The sequence below is a fragment of the Schistocerca piceifrons genome, chromosome X, assembly GCF_021461385.2.
Source record: "Schistocerca piceifrons isolate TAMUIC-IGC-003096 chromosome X, iqSchPice1.1, whole genome shotgun sequence".
In the NCBI taxonomy this organism is placed as follows: Eukaryota; Metazoa; Arthropoda; class Insecta; order Orthoptera; family Acrididae; genus Schistocerca; species Schistocerca piceifrons.
The window spans coordinates 798,920,296-798,942,444 of NC_060149.1; the positions used below are offsets into that span (position 1 = coordinate 798,920,296).

A 22,149-nucleotide genomic window follows, 5' to 3' on the forward strand; every position below is an offset into this window, starting at 1 on the left:
AAAATTTAAAATTTCAGCATTCCTTTTGCTATCTGCTGCTACCACACCAGACTGGTCAATGTGTGCTCAGATAGAATCCTTAGACCCACAAAGAGATTTTATACATGACCAGAATTTTCTTGGGTTCTCAGCAAAATCTTTTGTTATCCCATAATGGTGGTAGTAGTCATATGCTTCATGCACTGATCTTTCACAGATGCATGAATTTCTACTAACTTTTGCCTGCCATCATCTGTGTGTTCTCTTTTGAATATACGGTGCAACAGCACTTGCTTCCTTAGCATTTTCCAAATTTTACTGTTAAAGCATGGCAGGTCTGTTCCATTCTTAATCCACTTAATCAGCGCATATTTCTCCAGAACACAATTTACATCTGTTTACACTTTTCCTATAAATACTCCACATCTGTCATACCAGAACTAAATGTCAATTCATTTTCTAATTGAGATCCTAACAACTGCTTATCTGCTCTAAATATCAGAAATACTCTCTCCTAGCTTCTTGATTAATTTATTAACTTTAGTAATCACAGTCACTTTGACGACATCATATTCACTAATCCCTGTCTCTATACTGGTGCCGTCGACAAAGTCAGGTCTATTTACAGCTGCAAGGTCCAAATATTTCCACTGTGTGGAGGCTGTCGAACTAGATGCTCAAGAGTTTTCAGAAAACTGTGTTCAAAATTATTTTGCAAGACTGACTGACTGTACCCCCTGCAGTGAATCTACAGACATCCCAGTCTATATTCAGTAGGTTAAAGTCACCTTGATCCAGATATTTCCATGCCACTGACTGTAGACTCACTCTGAATGACAAAGTGTCACAGCAGAATCAGGTGACTGGTAAACATATCCAACAATTAACTTTGTTTCACCTAGATCTGTTATATGCAACAAGGTAACTTCACTGTCATATTCAAATTTGACCTCAGCACAGAATAAATTCTTGTCATCTGCAAGGAATTCTTCCCCTCCCATGATGCCTAATCTGTCTCTTCAACACACAGTCCACAAATAGCTAAATACCTCAGAGCTTTTTACATTGGGTTTCAGCCAGTTCTCGGTCCCAAGAACAACTTTCCCGGGAGGTAGTAAATTTGGGGACTTTCTTATAAACTCTGACAATTTACCGATAGAATTTTGACAGTCAAAGTGTCATTACTCTGAATGTGGTCTGATCTCACTATCTGCATGTCTGGTGAGTGTCCATTGGAGTACCTTAAAAACTACCACCTAGCCTAAAAGAAATCCATGTGCACTCCACAAGCACTCTGCTATCTGTGTAGCTGCTTCCTTTGTATAGTGCACCCATGACCTATCAAGGTGAGTTATTCTTTACCCATCAACACAAGTCCAGAAATCTGCAGCCAAGATCACCATAGAGAACCTCCCCTCAGGTCCAAACCAAAGGACCCTTAACTCTAAACAACACTGCAAATTGCGAGCTCTGGTTGCCCCGTGCGTGTGGATAGCAGCCTTCACCACCTCAGCCAGTCACTTGTACAAACTGGGGACTGCCCCAGAACGAAAGCAATAGGTGTGATTGGTGCCGATGTGAGCCATGCAAACAACTACACCCTAAATGCCCGACAGCTGCAGAGGCAATGCCGCCTCCATATCTTGGCTGAGGCCCCTCCAGCAGACATACCAAGTGCACACTGGCTTTCTTTCCAGCCATAAAAGCTATCAAACAATAACACACACACACACACACACACACACACACACACACACACACACAGCAGATGACCAACACAAGTGTGTGTGCCAACAGCATGAAATACACACACACACACACACACACACACACACACACACACACACACACACACACAGCAGATGACCAACACAAGTGTGTGTGCCAACAGCATGAAATTGCCTACAGGCCTTCTCCTGGGCTCATGACAATATCAGTTGGACCCTAGATGACAGTAAAACCATGGCCTGGCCAGATGCATCCCGATTTCAGTTGGTAAGGGCTAATGGTAGGTTTCGAATGTGGTGCAGACCCCATGAAGCCTTGGACCTAAGCTGTCAAGGCACTGTACAAGCTTGTGGCGGCTCCATAATGGTGAGGCCCGTATTTACAAGGAATGGACAGGGTCCTCTGGTTTAACGGAACCAATCATTGACTGGAAATGGCTATATTCAGCTACTTTGATATCATTTGCTGCCATTCATTGACTTCATGTTCCCAAACAACGATGGAATTGTTACTGATAATACGCCATGTCACTGGACTGCAGAAGTTCACAACTGGTTTGAAGAACATTCTGGACAATTTGAGCGAACGATTTGGCCACTCAGGTCATCCAACATGCAAACATTTATGGAACAATCTAGAGGTCAGTTCATGCACGAAATCCTGCTCCAGAACATTTTCACAAGTATGGATGGCTATAGAGGAGGCAGGGCCCAACATTTCTGCAGGGGACTTCCAATGACTTGTTTAGTCCATGCCATGTTGAGTTGCTGCACTATGCCTGGCAAATGGAGGCCTCACACGGTATTAGGAGGAGCCCATGACATGTCATCTCAGTGTAGTAATCATAATTAAGAGTAGCAGCTTCTAGAAACAAACTAAACATTTGTGAAATGTACATTACATCTGTCAATATGAATGAGTATAAATATTAAATCACAAAACACCTTTAAAAAAAATATGTAGCAGCAATAACCCTAACAGTTATGCATTTAATACTATTCAAAAGGAAAAGGTTGCTCAGTCTTCTGTTTGGAGTTTATGAAAACTGGAAACATTTCCAAGTTTCAAGAAAGAGAGCACTTACGATACTTACCAAGTATTGATAAACATACAGTGAGAGAACTCACTGATTCTGTTTATCATGTCTCAACATTGACAGTATAATAAACAAAATTACAATAAAATAACTGAAGACAATAGGTTTGGACTTACAAAATGTGAAAGGGTATGAGAAGCAACTCTAACCTGATGTGGAATAATAAAATAACCAAGCAGAAGTGAATCAAGACCCAGTTACTGAACTTTAAGAGTCACAGAAAACACTGGGTGTGTAAAGTAAAGACTCTTCAGATAATATGTCAAAATAAAACAATTTACATGAGTCACATTACATCAAATGTTAAAAAAACACACATCTGTGTTTCAAATCAGTTTATCCTGCAAACAACATAATGACAAAAGTTTAGGGAAACAGAAACAGGAAATGAAAATTACATGGTCTGCTTTGCACTGAGAGTTATCACAATGTTTGCACTTTATAAGGCATCAGAATGGCATACTTTGGAAAATTTCATTCTGTTGCCACTTTAGGTACTCAACTCTACAATGCATTGCCTCAATACATTAAAGAGTAGGAGGAGGATATAGATTTTAAATTAGAGCTTGGAAAATTTTGCACCCAGTGAATAAATATCTTGAAGATTAAGAAAATGATTTTATAAACTAATCCCTAATATATGTAAATGCAGATGTGTGATACATCCCCTGAAAAGTTTATCTTAGTATGTTTCAGCTTATACTATACTACTTTAGTGTCTATATTACCATTCATTCTATACTGGGAAACAAATTATGCAACACTCACCTGAAAAAAAAAAAAGTACTGGTACATGTAGCAGACAATTTCATTTTGTACATTCCATATTTTTTATTTCTGTGTATGACAAGTCCAATAACGTATGTACAGAGACATGTGCTAAATATATAAATTCTCATCATGAACCAATGGAAAGCAAAGTATTACATACCAGTAAGTCAAAGCTCAAATATAGTTTTTGACTGCAGCAACAGTAATTGAAATTCTAAAACTACGAACTTCTAACTGTGAAATGGCTATAGATATGCATTATGTTTTGTTCTGACACTATTAATTGATATGAAATGTTTGAGAAATGTTTGTTTTGGAAAGATAAATATATAGCCTACCCAAAATTTATCCCAATGGATTGAGGTGCGGTGGTACTGCAACCTTCTATTGTAATTAATATTAAAAGACAGTCAAACATTGCAGAACGCTCTTTATTGGTTCAAAAACGACGTGTTTCACCCGGTTAGGGCACCATCAGGTTATCTGGAAGTACAATACAAAATGGATATAATAACTGGGCGTGGTCATAACTTAGTTACTATACTCAAATGCGAAAAACCAAGAAACTTAAATATGTAGGGCGTAAATGATATAAATAAGTAAAAAATGTTATTACTGCCAAAAAATCATTCGTAAAATATTGTATGCCTGAAATATCCGGCAAACGAACGTGGAAAACAACGTAAGAGACAGTATCCAAAACCACCAGGAATAAGAATAGTTAAAACGTGTTTTTCCGTCTGCTTACCTCGTGCATTGTTAGTCGCCAGCCACAGCAGCTCAGAGCAACACCGCCCGCATCTACTCCAAACATGGCCCTAGAACACAGCACCGGTCGCCGCTCGGCGTTCACGCAGTGTATTCAGAGTATTGATTGAATCAGAAGCGACGGATGGCGCTAGTGAAGATAACCGTCACTAGGTGGCACAAAATGCAGGCACAAAACATCAAAAATCAATACAGCAGAGCCAGAGAGAAAGAAATCCTCATAAGCAAGATATAAACACGTGAAAAAGAAATGCAGCAAAAGTACTTAATCCAGTAAGCAGACTTGGAAAGTGACTAACGATGAGAAGATAGAGTGAAAAGAACTGTACTATACAACACCCAAACGGAAATCTTCGTAATTAAAAAATTTTGCAAAACTTTGCACCAGGGAACTAGTTAGAAGTTAAAAAAAAATTAATATTTATTTTTTGCAGAATGACTAAAACTAAAAGGGTAATTGGCCAGTAATCATGAAGTCTCGGAGAAGGAACCTTCAGTATAAAACAAGACAAAACTGAAACTTCAAATATTCCATAAGATATAACGCAATTCCGAAACTAGAATTTGTAAGGTAAAGCCATAACAGAAACCTACACGTCTATAAATCAAAAACAGTACCTTCGTAGTAAAATATAACGCACAGGGGACGCGTTGGGAGGCACATATTATCACTAAAAATTAATCAAATTACTAAAGCATAAACATGACCTGTGATTTTGAAGAACATTTAGGACTGTGCGATTAGGCTATCAGCCAAAATTACGATAAGACTCTGCTGTGAACAGCAGAAATCTTCAAAATAAGACAAACTACAAAATCCCAATTTTACTAAACAGAGAATTATATAATTACGTAATCAGGATTTTTAAGGTAAAAACATGAAGGGGTATAAACATAAAGCAAGCCTTATTGATTAAACATCACTATAGGAACCTAAAAATTCCTTAAAAATAGGGAACACAGAGTCATAAGGAAGTTTGTTTTTACTGGCTAATTAATCGTAGAGTAAGATATCCTTCCTAGTACAGTACATGAATGCTTGTTGATTTCAATTTCTTCAAGAAGGTTTTGCAGTGCAATATGAAATCATAGAGTTCCTGAACATGAGTGGCCACTATAGATTTGAGATGGTCAGCAAAGGGGGAATTATGTTTACCTGCGCCCTCCTTGTGAGCAAATGTTCTTGGAATCTAGTTTTCCCGTATACAGCACACTAGAGAAGCGGCATAGGCCTACATATCTTTATGGGGTCGCTAATTATGGATATACTGATACTGAATTATGTTACAGTTGGTGAACAACAGCTTTTCTTTAAGATCAAGAGAGAGTCTGGCGATTCTATACGACACGTTACCTAGAAACGAGAATTTAGCACACCTTAAACCTGCAGTGAAGGTTGTGGACATCTCCATGGTAACTTGGCGTTGCCTTCAGCCTACACGTACAGCTTGTCTACATCAACGTGATTACTCAGCTATTCACAATAAAGTGCCTGGCAGAGGGTTCAATGAACCACCTTCAAGCTGTCTCTCTACCGTTCCACTCTCGAACGGCACGCGGGAAAAACGAGCACTTAAATTTTTCTGTGTGAGCCCTGATTTCCCTTATTTTATCGTGATGATCATTTCTCCCTATGTAGGTGGGTGCCAACAGAATGTTTTCGCAATCGGAGGAGAAAACTGCTGATTGAAGTTTCATGAGAAGATCCCGTCGCAAAGAAAAACGCCTTTGTTTTAATGATTGCCACTCCAATTCACGTATCATGCCTGTGACACTATCTCACCTAGTTCGCGATAATACAAAACGAGCTGCCCTTCTTTGTACTTTTTCGATGTCATCCGTCAGTCCCACCTGATGCGGATCCCAAACCGCACAGCAACACTCCAGAATGATGGAAGGACTGTAGGCATTATTAAAAGCCACAACTTTTAAATTTTCCAATTTCCTATGAATTGATTCAGCCGTAAGAGTAATTTCAGTAACACGATATATTGGGCTCTGAAGAAGCCCATTTTATATTTATGGGGTGACATATTTACGGTAAATATTGAATTTAATGACGCTGTGAACAAGGCAAAGTTTGAAATCGAGCAAGTTTACGACTCCCTCGGTATTCATAACTTCATGCGTAACGATCATTTTACTATGGAGCCCATTAGACTCATCTACCAGATGTGCAGTGTCGCGCTATCACCGTCAAACAGCACGCAAATGTCATCCAACGGTTGCAGGGCTTCTCGTTAACATAGTTGTCAACTATCTGGAATGTAATTATTTTGCCTAAGCTTCCGCTACTTCAACCTCTGTTTTTACAGACGTTATGTGGATGACATTTGCTTGGTGTCTGATGGAGATGAGCGCGACATAGCGCGTCTGGTTGCAGAATATTGTTGTCAGGCGTTTTTTATTCCGGACATCGACCAGTGCCCTAGTAAAATAGTGCCTGAAATAAAAACCCAAGGTCCCATAATATCTCACAGTAGAGATGATAGTTATATGCCCATAGTTTTAGCAGGTGTTAATAAACAGTGTTTAAGAACCAAGGTGGACCTTCTATCATTCTTCGTAGAAGAAGTCAAACCAGATGTTTTATGTATCTGTGAACACTGGTTAGATGAAGCAGAAGGTAACTATTACAGAGCCATTGAATATTTGGACATGGTACATTCATGGTATCGAACTACTACAATTCATGGTGGTGTATCTGTATATGCAAGCAAGACTCTTAGTGTAAAGGAAATAGACTTAAAAAACTTTTCCACAGACCTAGATCTAGAATTAGCTTCACTAGTGTTAACAGATATTGACCTTATTATTGCCTCTGTGTACCACTCACCAGATGGTAATTTTGAAAATTTTAATAATGGCTACAGTCCTTTGATCATTGACAAGCTGTATGTACAGACTAAAGACAGTGCCAAGTAACAATGGTGATGCCCACAACCCTTCACTGCAGTATCAAAGTTAGAATAGAATAGTTATGCTAAGTTCCCGTTTCTGTGATTTCATATCACACTCCCAAAGGGAGGAGACTTAACCTTCTGGAAGAAATTGAAATTGTCAAGCGTTCACATGATGCATCAGAAAGGATATCTTACTCTGTGATCAAGTGGCCAGTAAAAACAAAGTTTCTTATGACTCTATGCTCCTGATATTCAAAGAATTCTTGGGTTCCTACAAGGATTTTTAATCAATAAGGCTTCTTTTATTTTTATATCTCTTCACATTTTTAACATTAAAAATCCAGGTTATGTAATTACATAATTCTCTTTATAGAATTCTTGTTTTTTTTTTTAGCTTGTTTTGTTTTATCTTGAAGGTTCCTGCTATTCGTAGCACAGTTTTATGGTAATTTTAGCTTATAAACTAGTCGTGCAGCCCTATATATGCTTCACAGTCACAGGTTCCATTTTTGCTTTAGTCATTTTATTTAATTTTACTGATAATGTACTCTCCCCTACATGTCTCCCAACCCATCCTCTGTGCATACTATTTTATTATGCAGGTGCCGGTAATGTAATTTATAAGGCTTGTTGTAGGTTTCTGTTATGGTTTCACCTTAAAAAAATTATAGCTTTGGCACTGAATTATATTTTGTGGAATATTTGAGGTTTGCAGTTTTGTTTTGTTTTACACTGAAGGTCCCTGTTCATGTGAACAGCAGTATACACCAGTTTTAGGATTATAATGTGTGTGTTTTGATCTATAGCCTCTTCAAAATTGCTGGCCCATTACTCTTTTAGTTTTATGCATTCTGCATAAAAAATTTTAAATTTTTTTACTGGTAAGTGTTTCCACTTATGAACATTCTAACTAGTGCCCTGGTGCACAGTTTTGCTAAGTTTTGAATTAGGAAGGTTTCTGTTTAGATGTTGTGTAGTATAATTCTTTGTACTTTATCTTCTCATCGTTTGTCGGCCTGCCGATTCCGTTTATTGTATTACGGTCATCTGCCATATATCTTCTTAACGTGTTTGTAGGTTGCCTATGAGAATTTCTTTCTCCCTACTATATTGATTTTTTGTTGATGGCTTTGTACCTGCACTTGATGCCACCTAGTGGTGGTTATTTTTCTAACACCATCTGGCAATTCTGATTCAAAGACTACTCGGTATACAATGTGTGAGGGCAGATTGGCCACTGGCACATTGTTACAGCGCCACATTTACAGTCTATGAGCATGGCTTTACTCTGCACTGCTATGACTGATGACCCACATCACACAAAGTAATCTGACAGTTACACATTTTAAGTATTCTTCTGTAGGTTTATTGTTGGTGGTTTTTGTACCATCTCTTACAGTGTTTTCCACATTCATGTACCGGGTATTTTAGACATATTTGACAAATGCTTTTTGGCAATAATTATAACATTTTTTAAAGTGCTTTCCTGTGCTTTACATCTTACATATTTACGTTTCTGGTTTTCAATTCTGAGTATAGTATCTCAGGATGGGACCACACCTGGTTATTTATTACATCCAATTTTCTTTGTACTTCCAGATAATCTGATGATGCCCTGACCAGGTGAAATGCATTGTTTTGAACCAAGGCAGAGCATTCTGCAATGTAGCACTGTCTTTCAATATTAATAAATAAACCTGTTTTATTGATTTTTTTTTCATTGTAAATGTAACTCTTGATTATCTACTATTACTTACAAATGAAAATGGTTTGAAACACCAAAACAGTGCTTGTAATTGTACCACTACAGCCAAGACATGACACAAGCTACAAAATTCATGCAAAAGAAAAAATTTTAACACAAAAGAATAAAATGCCATTCCCTGTCTATAAATTAACACTTAAGCTAGTAGGAAAACTTTCTAAAAATTATACTAAATTACTGTACAGTTGATAGCTGTATGGATTAATATACTTCTCTTACCACTTACTGCACTTTGTGTTACTATTCTATACTCTCCGCTAGTAGTTCCAGCACTGTTTGTAGATGTAATACGAAAAATGTATGTTGTTCCTGGCCAAAGACCCATAACTGGGAAGTGTTCCCTCACTGCTAAATTATTGCCTGCTGCATTAACAATACATAGGAATCAGTTGTAATATACATATTATTTAAACTTACAGTATTTAACAAAAAAAATTGTCATTCTGTGTTACTGTCTCAGTCATACATATTCATAAAGTTTCACCAAACAGTAATTGAGCAATGGGCAGATATATTTTTGAGGGCACAAAATTATACAGTTCTGAAAAGGGATAGCTTATCATAACACAGGAAGAATGTGAAATTAGTTGCTGAAGCTGTAGTATGTTTTCTCATGTTGTAGAGAGAGAGAGAGAGAGAGAGAGAGAGAGAAGAGTGGGGGTGGGAGTGGGAGCGTGAGACAGAGAAAGATATTTTTTTTGGGGTGTTGGAGCGGGGGGGGGGGGGGGGGGGGGGTGAAGGTGAAGGTGAAATGAAGTAGAAATGGAGGACAGGATCATTGAAAAGCTAAAATCCAATTTCAAGTTTAAATGGTTTTAAAGAAAGCACTGGTAGAGTAATTAAGTGCTTTAATGTATAGAATTGTTGAACCCATCAACATTATGAAAAGAGATACATTTTAAGAATACTCAGTACTATCTCTACAATCGAAGCTAAAGGGAACCAGAAGGGGCAGTAGAGACAAAGCCTCTAGATCACAATGGTTCATATGTATGCTGACATGTAAATTACATAGAAACTGGATTGGAGGTAGGCAGATACTGATACATTTTACTCTCATTCACAGGAGTCTTCCAATATCTACCAAGCAATTTGCAGAGAACACTTATGTACACCGTCATGTGCAATGATGGTATGGAATGGGTAGGTGAGAAGGCTACAATAACTTAATGACTCATTGACAGTAAGGTTATTGTAGTTGACACACTAATTCAGAAGAAAAATCTAGGAATATTTTAAGGCATAACCCTTTCAAAGAAATCATATAGGTATTTTAATGAAAATATTTACAGACAATACAAAAAAATCTAAATTTGAATGGCCACACTGGGCTGAACACCACTTACATTGAATAAAAGTTTAATGCCTTAACCACTGTACTATTTGCTTAAGAGAAAAGATAAGTTGAGGGAAAAAATGAGACAGATCTAAATTAATTTAAATGTTGTCTACCAACTGCACTATTCCCATGCTGCTATGTGACAAGAAGCAATTCACAAGATTTTGTTGCTAGCCACAACATTTTTTTTTTTTTACTTATTGTGGAAGCAAATGTCTTCTGCAGACTGAAGCATGCAGGGGAGAGAAATAACCACAATGTAATGTAGGTTATTAGTATAAGATTGGTATAAAGTCAGAGGCAAACAACAGGACATTCAAATCTTCTGGAGACAGAGCAAAGAAAACTCAGGAGGAAGGGACATAGAAATTGTCAAAAATAATAAACAATTGGCCTGAATTGAAACTGGCTTTGAAAGAGAAATGCATGCTTAAGTAGTAGAAAATGACTGACACTATACAATGAGGTTGAGGAATACTTTTTGTGGGAGAAAGTACATGATGGTCATTAAATCACAGACTAAGACAATATAACTAATAACTGACAGAATAGATTACTGGTGATAAAGCAGCTTTTCAAATGCATCTCTATTTTTTCTTTTTGTTACAGTTTTGGATATTAGTTATATTCTACACTCCTGGAAATTGAAATAAGAACACCGTGAATTCATTGTCCCAGGAAGGGGAAACTTTATTGACACATTCCTGGGGTCAGATACATCACATGATCACACTGACAGAACCACAGGCACATAGACACAGGCAACAGAGCATGCACAATGTCGGCACTAGTACAGTGTATATCCACCTTTCGCAGCAATGCAGGCTGCTATTCTCCCATGGACACGATCGTAGAGATGCTGGATGTAGTCCTGTGGAACGGCTTGCCATGCCATTTCCACCTGGCGCCTCAGTTGGACCAGCGTTCGTGCTGGACGTGCAGACCGCGTGAGACGACACTTCATCCAGTCCCAAATATGCTCAATGGGGGACAGATCCGGAGATCTTGCTGGCCAGGGTAGTTGACTTACACCTTCTAGAGCACGTTGGGTGGCACGGGATACATGCGGACGTGCATTGTCCTGTTGGAACAGCGAGTTCCCTTGCCGGTCTAGGAATGGTAGAACGATGGGTTCGATGACGGTTTGGATGTACCGTGCACCATTCAGTGTCCCCTCGACGATCACCAGTGGTGTACGGCCAGTGTAGGAGATCGCTCCCCACACCATGATGCCGGGTGTTGGCCCTGTGTGCCTCGGTCGTATGCAGTCCTGATTGTGGCGCTCACCTGCACGGCGCCAAACACGCATACGACCATCATTGGCACCAAGGCTGAAGCGACTCTCATCGCTGAAGACGACACGTCTCCATTCGTCCCTCCATTCACGCCTGTCGCGACACCACTGGAGGCGGGCTGCACGATGTTGGGGCGTGAGCGGAAGACGGCCTAACGGTGTGCGGGACCGTAGCCCAGCTTCATGGAGACGGTTGCGAATGGTCCTCGCCGATACCCCAGGAGCAACAGTGTCCCTAATTTGCTGGGAAGTGGCGGTGCGGTCCCCTACGGCACTGCGTAGGATCCTACGGTCTTGGCGTGCATCCGTGCGTCGCTGCGGTCCGGTCCCAGGTCGACGGGCACGTGCACCTTCCGCCGACCACTGGCGACAACATCGATGTACTGTGGAGACCTCACGCCCCACGTGTTGAGCAATTCGGCGGTACGTCCACCCGGCCTCCCGCATGCCCACTATACGCCCTCGCTCAAAGTCCGTCAACTGCACATACGGTTCACGTCCACGCTGTCGCGGCATGCTACCAGTGTTAAAGACTGCGATGGAGCTCCGTATGCCACGGCAAACTGGCTGACACTGACGGCGGCGGTGCACAAATGCTGCGCAGCTAGCGCCATTCGACGGCCAACACCGCGGTTCCTGGTGTGTCCGCGGTGCCGTGCGTGTGATCATTGCTTGTACAGCCCTCTCGCAGTGTCCGGAGCAAGTATGGTGGGTCTGACACACCGGTGTCAATGTGTTCTTTTTTCCATTTCCAGGAGTGTAGTTACTAGAAATGAGCTCCCACTCAGATTCATGTAGAACCACATAATACATGCCCATTTTTTGATTGAAAAACAGTGTTGCCATTCACACAGAGTAATATTTCCATTATTTTTAATCAAAACCTACATTGCCAATCACAAGGACTAATTTAGTAAAATATTCAAATTTTAACTCTATAGTGATGGATGAGACATCAGATATCCTTCAATGCAAACCTGAATCTAGCATGGTACCGATACCATTGTGTCACTGTACTTTGCGCCATGATTTCAAAATACTACTGCACATAAAATTTTTACTGCATTACAACACTACAACTATACCAGAAATTATTCATCTGGAAAACCATACATAGAGACATCTGTTTATGAATGGCAGATTCAGCAGCTAACTTTTATAAAATGGATTTTTTGGTATGTTTTCCCTCCTTAGGAAAGATAGCTACTGAAATGAGCTTAATCAAAGGAAAAAAAATATTTTAGAATTAGATGATTGTTGTGAAAGTAATCAGTACACTTGTGTCATTTTCTACAAAAATATTGTTCAGGTGGGTGGGAAGAATAAATGATGAGTATTAGAAAACTTTGTAAGTTCCTGTGATTTACAGAAGTTATCAGTGATGTGTACATTAGAAGAAAATTTTTAAAAATTTCACATCATGAGACATAATGCTAAGATTAGAGTAGATTTCATTTATTATACCAATGTTTATAGGTAAAAAGCATCCAGCTTTCATAAATTCTGTGTTTAAGTTTTCATTATGCTCACACACCTATGAAAGAAGCAACCGGGCTTCTGTAATTCAGATTAATCACAATATTGCTATATGATAACCACTGTACTTTTTATGGTGGATTTGGTCAGCAGAAAACTACAACAATCTAGATGTGACTCCATGTAAAGCTGCTGTAATGTGAAAGTAACATAATTGAGAAAAACCATCCATGTTGTGCAATATATACATTTAGAATGTTAATTTTCTTCATGCTCTGATCCTCATAATATTGCTGAGTGGAGTGATTCCATGCATGTCCAATATACAGCAAATTAGTGGCTCAGTGGCAAAACAATGCTCAGAATGTCTTTCATCAATGTAATCATTATGTAAATAACTTAGGATTTAATCACTATGGTTTTCATGGTGGATATTGCACATCAGAAATACTATTCAGCAAAAGTATGTTTTTTATGGCTGGTAAATCTACCACATATGTGTGAATCATAAGGTACAATTTTACTTGTGTGTGCAAACCATGTTGTGCTTGTAGTCTGAATTTAATATTACTGTTTTGATTTCTGGTCCAGCAAATGTGTGATTTGTGCTATGATTCATTTACTAAAGGCAAATGTAACTAGTTAAAAACCATTGTAAAAACCCATTCTTTTTATACTTTTTATAAGGCACATGTTATCAGCACTTAAGATATGGCATACAGGTTGTAATGGACTTTGATTCATTCATTCATTTTGAGGAGGAGAAAATGACATTCATGGTGATAAGAGGTGCCAACAAGTTTCCCAATACACTGAAATAAGACATGTGCTAACTGGTATTAAGTATTGAATTTTTTGAATGGTATGCAAAAGGATAAAAAACTATCCCTCAAGAAATTGTTACAGAGATATTTAGCTATTGCAAGTGTGCATGATCAATATGAAAACTAAGTGACTGCAATGGAGGTATTTCCAATACATTACAAAGATTAAAAAATGATTTTATGGCCCCATTGTGATAAGTGCAAAAATCCAAGAAACTACATCAAATAGCCACAAATGACAATAGGACAGTGACACTGAATGCAATTTCAATACACACTCCCAGTTACAGTAACAAGTTACAAGTCTTCATCATCAACCAAAAAGACATAAATAAATTCATAGACCAGAAATGTCAATTTTCCCAGTTTATAATGTTAATGAAAAGCTATCAGAAAGCATTTAAAAACCCAGTACTTCACTAGGGAATGATGAATATGACATTCACGAAAACATTGTGGTTTTTTAAAACTGCCACTTAGCTTGAAACCTGAGAGCTTTTCACCAGAAATTATTAATGTTGGTACTTAAGAGTGAGATAGTCAGAGAACTGTGCCACAAAGGAATGTTGGTACTGTTGTGACAACTACATACAGTTTCTGGCACACATGCATTTTGCCATCCAGAGTGTAGTTTTGGTTTTTCCATTGCACAATATTTATCTTGGACTAAATGAATTTCACTATTGACAATACAATTATCCAGAAATGTTATTAACAGTTTATGATGTTAATTTCAAGAGAAGCCTTATATGACACATGACTACCCAGGTAACACAATTAAGTAAGAATTCAAGTGCACATTAGACCATGTAAGAGTACAGATATAGATGTGTTGACTGGAACTTTGTCATGCTAAGCTATGGAGTTATTGAAATTCTGCCAATATTGACTGATTTTTGTTAAATGAAGGATGCCATAAACTAGGGAACTAATAAATGCCTTACTGTTCACCTGGCCATATGGAAGATATATTATTGTTGTTACTTTACTAGGCAGTGTATGCTGTAGTCCATGTGATACAGGAAATGCCCAGTTTAAGGAACAATGGAACAGTCATTTTGCAGTCCCACAATTCATTAAAACAATTTGGATGTTATTTTAATTTCACACATTTTCACTACTGATGTTACAATATATCATTAAAATTTTCTGCGAGTCATCTCCCCAAAGAAATACCCTTTCTTTTCCTGTATGCCCCATCATAACCAAGTTTTCCCACACCTTAAGCTGTACCATGCTATGCAAAAATAATTTACTTTCTAGGAGACATAAGTACAAGCATATCAAGATACAAACGTGAGACTATTTTGAATGGTCAATTAAGAAGCTTTTCTACTAATTTTTTGATGAGGAGACTCGAAGAAAGGCCTGTACTGTTCAGAGTATCTCATTACCTGTTAAGTTCACTAATGGGAGACATATTATATAAACTCATGGTGAAACTGAATGCCACAGTTTACTCCAGTTAATCAGGCCACTGTAAAAAAGTGGAAGTCATGTGGGTCATTTTACAGTCTCAGATTGTAGTGAGGCATGCACATACTTTCGAAAGGCCACACGTGTGGCAATGCTATGTCATCCGCAGATGGTGCCTCAGACTTGCGTGATACATCACTATCAGAGCCCACTGTGGGAGCCAGTCTATTTAAAGCAGCTGTTCAGCCTCAGTTTTCTATGTGTACATAATTGATTCCTGCTGAATGTTATTTAAATACTGTGTTCAAGTTGTTAATGCTACCATGGAATAAAGTTGCATTCAGTCTGTTGGTCATGTTGTGCTTACACCTAATTAGAACACAGACAACTATTGATAGTTTGACTTAGAATGTACTTGGCCAACTTCCAACCTTTGTATGTAGAAAATGTGGAAAGCAAAAACTTACTTATGTTGCTGTAGTGGCCATCCTTTCCTCAGCAAATACTCTTTTCCATGAGATATGTTTAATTTATAACAAGCTGACTATAATTCATTAACTTTACCTGTGCCTTTGTATTCCTCAATTATCCCATTAATATTGTCTGCAAACACATTTCCTGAGCTGTATTCATGTTCTGTAAAATTGAGAAAATGTTACTTCAAAGATGTAGGAACATTCACATACAGTCCCCTGTGCTATCTGTAGTTGCAAACTTTTAAACAATGATTCCTTCAAGGCAATTACTGCCTGAAGCCCATGTTGGATATGAGGCCATCATTGTCCTAAATGGTTTATGCAGTACATTTTTTCCAGACCACTGTACCTAACTTCTTGTTCCTCTGAAGGACTCTCAGCAGAGAATAAAAGCATGTATTGAAAACTACACATAGTAACACTTCACTAGCAAAATTAATTATAATGTATTTGTTCCTCTATACAACTTTTGCATTTTTTCATGATATTAGTATTGTTGCATTTAACACAGAGTAAATATAATGCATTAATAACACAACTTTGATAGCTTTTCAATTGCTTAATCTCTTTCCTAACAATTGTTCATTTTTCAGCTTTCCAATAAACTCATGCATATGTCTATCATGTTCTGTAAAATTGAGTAAATGTTACTTCAAAGATGTAGGAACATTCACATACAGTCCCCTGTGCTACCCGTAGTTGCAAACTTTTAAACAATGATTCCTTCAAGGCAATGACTGCCTGAAGCCCATGGTGGATATGAAGCCATCCTTGTCCTAAATGCTTTATGCAGTACATTTTTTCCAGACCACTGTACCTAACCTTGAGCAAGCAGTAAAGGAAACAAAAGAAAAATTCGGAGTAGGAATTAAAATCCGTGGAGAAGAAATTAAAACCTTGAGGTTCACCGATGACATTGTAATTCTGTCAGAGACAGCAAAGGACCTAGAAGAGCAGCTGAATGGAATGGACAGTGTCTTGAAAGGAGGATAAGATGAACATCAACAAAAGCAAAATGTGGATAATGGAATGTAGTCGAATTAAATCGGGTGATGCTGCGGGAATTAGATTAGGAAATGAGACGCTTAAAGTAGTAAATGAGTTTTGCTATTTGGGGAGCAAAATAACTGATAATGGTTGAAGTCTAGAGGATATAAAATGTAGATTGGCAATGGCAAGGAAAGTGTTTCTGAAGAAGAGAAATTTGTTAACATTGAGTATAGATTTAAGTGTCAGGAAGTCTTTTCTGAAAGTATTTGTATGGAGTGTATCCATATATGGAAGTGAAACGTGGACAATAAATAGTTTAGACGAAAAGAGAATAGAAGCTTTCGAAATGTGGTGCTACAGAAGAATGCTGAAGATTAGATGGGTAGATCACATAACTAATGAGGAGGTATTGAATAGAATTGGGGAGAAGAGAAATTTGTAGCACAACTTGACTTGAAGAAGAGATCGGTTGGTAGGACATATTCTGAGGCATCAAGGGATCACCAATTTAGTATTAGAGGGCAGCATGGAGGGTAAAAATCGAAGAGGGAGACCAAGAGATGAATATGCTAAACAGATTCAGAAGGATGTAGGTTGCAGTAGGTACTGGGAGATGAAGAGGCTTGCACAGGATAGAGAAGCATGGAGAGCTGCATCAAACCAGTCTTTGGACTGAAGACCACAACAACAATGTCTATCACATCCTGAGGAATCTGATGTAAAATTTTTTCCCTTTTTCATCTATGCTGCAGTCAAGTTCTCTTTAATTTTTCATTGTTCTGAAGTAATTAATTCAGTTTTAAGTTTAAATGAAGAAAAAGGTGATTACAGTTAAATGTCTAGTTCATTACAATGTGCAGCTAGTTATCTCATTTATTGTACTTTTTGACTATAGACAGTGCATCTCATTATACTTCAAAACAACTCATGAAAGCATTGTTCCAAGCGTCTTCTGACAATTGTGTACATTGTTAATTCCATACAAACAGTGAAAACTGCCATCCTTTTAGCTGTCATCAGTTATGTAAGCAAGGAAAAGTTATAGTATGTGAAACAAAATGAGGTGCAAAGGAAGATACTGAAGAGCTCTCCAGCTAAATTTACCAGTAGCAATGTCTAATGATTATGAGTGAGAAATTCCATAATGAAATAACCTGTTTTTGGGTCTAAATCTTGTAAGATTGTTTAAAAGTGCCTCTACAAATTTAAGCAGCTGCTATTCTACCAACCATCCCTAGAGAGATTTTTAAGAGTTGAGGAACACTTCTAGTACACTTAAGAAAACATTGTCTTCACAGCAGAATGGAATTTTTGGACCATGCAATGTGCATCCAGATCTTAAAGCACTTATTTCTTGTTTTCTGGTTTGGTTGGCATGTAGGTACATAGGAAGATACTGAAGAGCTATGCTAAGTTGCTAGTACTGATTCCTAAAGAATATGTTGAAGAACTCCACACATCAAAACCATTTCCTTCAGGAATGATTGACTGCAATACTACTCATAAATTTTATTTTCCACTGTGCTTTATCTTGAAGCTAACGATTAACAACTATGGCAAACCTGACAGTATGATCTCAAGCTCTTGGCTACAATGCAAATATGAACATCTCTAAACATGCACAGAAGCAGACTGTGACTTTTATTTATAGAGTATTGTGTGGTAGAACTTTGTTTCAATTTAATGTAGGTGCATTATCTGATTGAAAGTATCCCGACTCCATTGGTGGACATTTATACAGGATGTGTCCACCCTTAGGCTGTATGATGGCTTCATATTTGCAGGGAACACTTTCACTGAGGTGTCTGGATGTCTCTGGAGGAATGGTGCTAGTTCTGCAAGGTTCACAGGAGAGCTTCTGTTAAGTTTGGAAGGTAGGAGACGAGGTACTGGTAGAAGTGCAGCTGAGGACAGGGCATGAGTCGTGTTTGGGTAGCTCAGTTGGTAGAGCACTTGCCCACGAAAGACAAAAGTCCCAAGTTCGAGTCTCGGTATGGCACACAGTTTTAATCTGCCAGGAAGTTTCATATCGGCGTACACTCCGCTGCAGAGTGAAAATCTCATTCAGTTAAATTCTGTGTTTAGTCCTTTACTGTGGTTCCATATAGTTTACCTCAAAAAGTTTTAACCTTTTATTTTTATTCTTTAATATCACAATATTCACCTGTATATCTTTCAGTTACCACATTTCCTTCTTACCTTCTCAGTTTTCCTTGATCTCTTAATTTTTATTGCGGTCTTACTTTTTTCCTCTATCTAGTTTGCCTTGAGATTGAGACTACTGTTAGTATTGGGTTGATTTTACTACCTTAAAATCATCATTTATACCAAGGTGTTATAATGCACATCATATCTCTGCCTCTATCCACTTCCTCACACTAATTTATTGTTTTATTTATATTTAACAGTCTTTAAAAATTAATACTTAAGGATTCAGCATACTTCAAATAGCCTCCTTTCTTTTTTTATATCAATTCCTACCTCTCTGGCACAATGTATTCTTCCTTGACTGTGATTCTATGTAATGTGCCCCTTCCTTCCACAATCCACAGGTTCTTGCATCTTCTTTTTCTCACAAAACTATGAAGAAACTTGATACTCATTTGAAGATTCATTGTTTATGAGGGTGAATCAAATATAAACAGGATTTTTTTCCTGAGCATCAACAGTTGGTAGGACTGGTCCCACACTTCTAGTATTGTTGGATGAAGCTGTTAGAACTGGGAAGAGCCGGTCATTACATACTTCCAACAGCTTCATTTGTAATGCTCATCATATCAAAGCAACAATTTCCATTTGTTTGGATAATTTAAAGAAGCTGTAGGAGGGCACCATTTGAAGATGACAGAGGTGTGGAGGAATTTGTGGGCAATTGACTCTTGATGCAACCAGCTTCATTTTACAAAGCTGCAATGAAAAACTTTCCTTCTCACTGGGAAAAATGTATTTCTAAAGCAGGAAACTATGCGGAAAAATATATTATAACTGCCTTTTGTTTTTCAATAAATGATTTTTAAAAATAAAACCCCATTTATACTTGATTCACACTCGTAATATTAAGTTTCAGTAGCACATTTATCAACTTTCATCTCTTTGTAAGGAAAACAACTTTTATATACTGTTATACAGAGCTCTTCAGTATTTCTAATTTATGCATTAATTACATTAGCTGCAGCACTTTCATAATTATAGCTGCACTAGATGTAACAATACAACTGAAGCTATCTGTTCATTTTTGCCATTCTAAAATAATAAGGTACATCTAGATTTAGCATTCAATTAAGTATTTTCAGATAGCCTATGACTGACATATAAGGTGACCACTGGGTCATATCAAGTGCTACTTTAGTGTTTTGCAATAATATTTTTAATCATACTGTTTCCAAGGTGTGATTGTATGTTAAATTTCAGGCCTTTGTTTAGTGTGCTTATTTCCGAGGGAGTGAATCCAATGTTGGTCAGATTTTCAACCTTCTGGAAGAATTTGAAGTTATTGTGCCTGTGATACTTATTTTCATTGAGTGTATTTACATCTTTTTCTTGTATGAGCCTATGTATCTTATTTTTATGTCTTAGTCGAACGTTTGAACCCATGTAGCTTATAAATTTACCAGTTGCTGAGAAAATGTGATTTTTTTTTTTTTTGTAAGGGTGATAGGACACTAGCAAGATCTAAATGAGCTACATACACTTTAACATTTAAATTAGTCTTACATTTATATTTATCGTGGATTTCACTGGTCACCCAATTGTGTTCCTACTGTTTTCTTATGCAGTGTGCCACACTAGATTTGTTTCTACTTTACAGACTATGAGATTGCAGTGTTAAAGAAGTATAAAATATTGTAGTCTTATGTGAAGAATTCTGGATGACACAATCTTGGCTGTAATTACTGTACCATAAGTAAATTGATTAAATTTTCTGTTGAAACTAGAAGGTCACTCACATGTCAACATTATATGACTGTAAAGCTTAGTATGTAATAAGTCAGCTTGCAAATGATAACAGTGTCATGAAGATTCAAAAGACACACTTTAAAACTGTGTCACCAAGTAAATGCTACAATTTCCCCTACAACATTATTCTTCCAAATCACCTCAACATATAGGTTAGCAAATGTTAGGCAATTTTAATTCACATTACATAATAATTTGTGGAAAAAGGCAATTCAGGTTTCAAAAATGCTCACCAGGTGTTGGCAGTGAACTGTTGCACATTATCACCAAGCCAACATCTCCCTGTAAAGATGTCAGTGCAGTCACCAAGTCTGACTTTGATATGCTTAAGGTTTGAATACTTGTGAAACAATCTTTTGTAATGGAAAACTATTGTTTGTACCTACCAGTTATCCAGTCCTGCTGTGAGCTCTCCCTGTATTCAACTCCAAATGAAATAATTGGACATCCATTATCCCTCCAGGATTTGAAGTTTAATATAACTGTTGTGATATTCACAGAGATAAATTCAGAGAAGTTTGGTTTCACTGGACGGGACCCATTTGTTCTAACAACTAAAAGTTCACTTGGAGCACCACTTCCAATGGAGTTGAATGCAAACAACTGCAGATGATACTCAGTTCCACAAGTGAGGCCTTGCAGTTGGTACAATGTTGCATCTCTTGGTAGGAGTCTTTCTTCCCATTCACCACCTCCTTCTTTTCGAAAATTAAGCAAGTATCCTCTCACAGCACTACCGCCATTTTTCACTGGATTCCACTTCAGTTGAATCCATGAGGTGCTAGTACCAGAGACTTGCAATAGTGGAGCAGAAGGAGCAACTGGAATGTTTAAAATTAGATATGAGATGAAAGTTTGAAATGAGAAGTGATTAATATTTGCCTATTGCAATGAGCATCAATACAATAAATTTAAGAAAAAATACACTCAACCTGTGAAATAATGCATAAATTATATTTTCTGCTTTATTGACTATGAAATCTGTTGAATATTACTTGGACTAACCCATCTTCATTACAGATGTTAGGATGAAAAGCCTAATTGAAATAACAGCACATGTTTCTTAGTAATGAACTTCATAAATGGAAAATTAAAGTTTGGTTTTGTTTAAATGATTCCACCCCTTCTGCAATCATCAATTTTTGTTTCATTTTAAAACCAAAAGCCAAATTATGACAGTTACAGGTGGGAATCATTTAAAAATACTTACCAACTGTGGACTCAGGTATAAAGCAAATCATCAAAATTTAAGTAGATATTTAACAATTGCTCTAATAACTCAGAAGATAATTTATACAAGTATAAGTATTCATAAACATTCTTAGCTTCCACAGAGTATGACTGTAATTAATACAAGTTGTTAGAAA

General features: G+C 37.6%; 1 protein-coding gene across 1 annotated transcript in view; it reads right to left on the reverse strand.

The window, feature by feature from the left end:
- LOC124722710 (Down syndrome cell adhesion molecule-like protein Dscam2) overlaps positions 1-22,149 on the reverse strand; it is a 382,068-nt gene that overhangs the window by 39,631 nt on the left and 320,288 nt on the right. Inside the window, exons 18-19 of the mRNA XM_047247846.1 lie at positions 21,169-21,603; positions 9,230-9,373 (exon numbers count right to left, since the gene is read on the reverse strand). Of these exons, the coding sequence (XP_047103802.1) occupies positions 9,230-9,373; positions 21,169-21,603 (579 nt within the window). The remainder of the gene's footprint in view (positions 1-9,229; positions 9,374-21,168; positions 21,604-22,149) is intronic.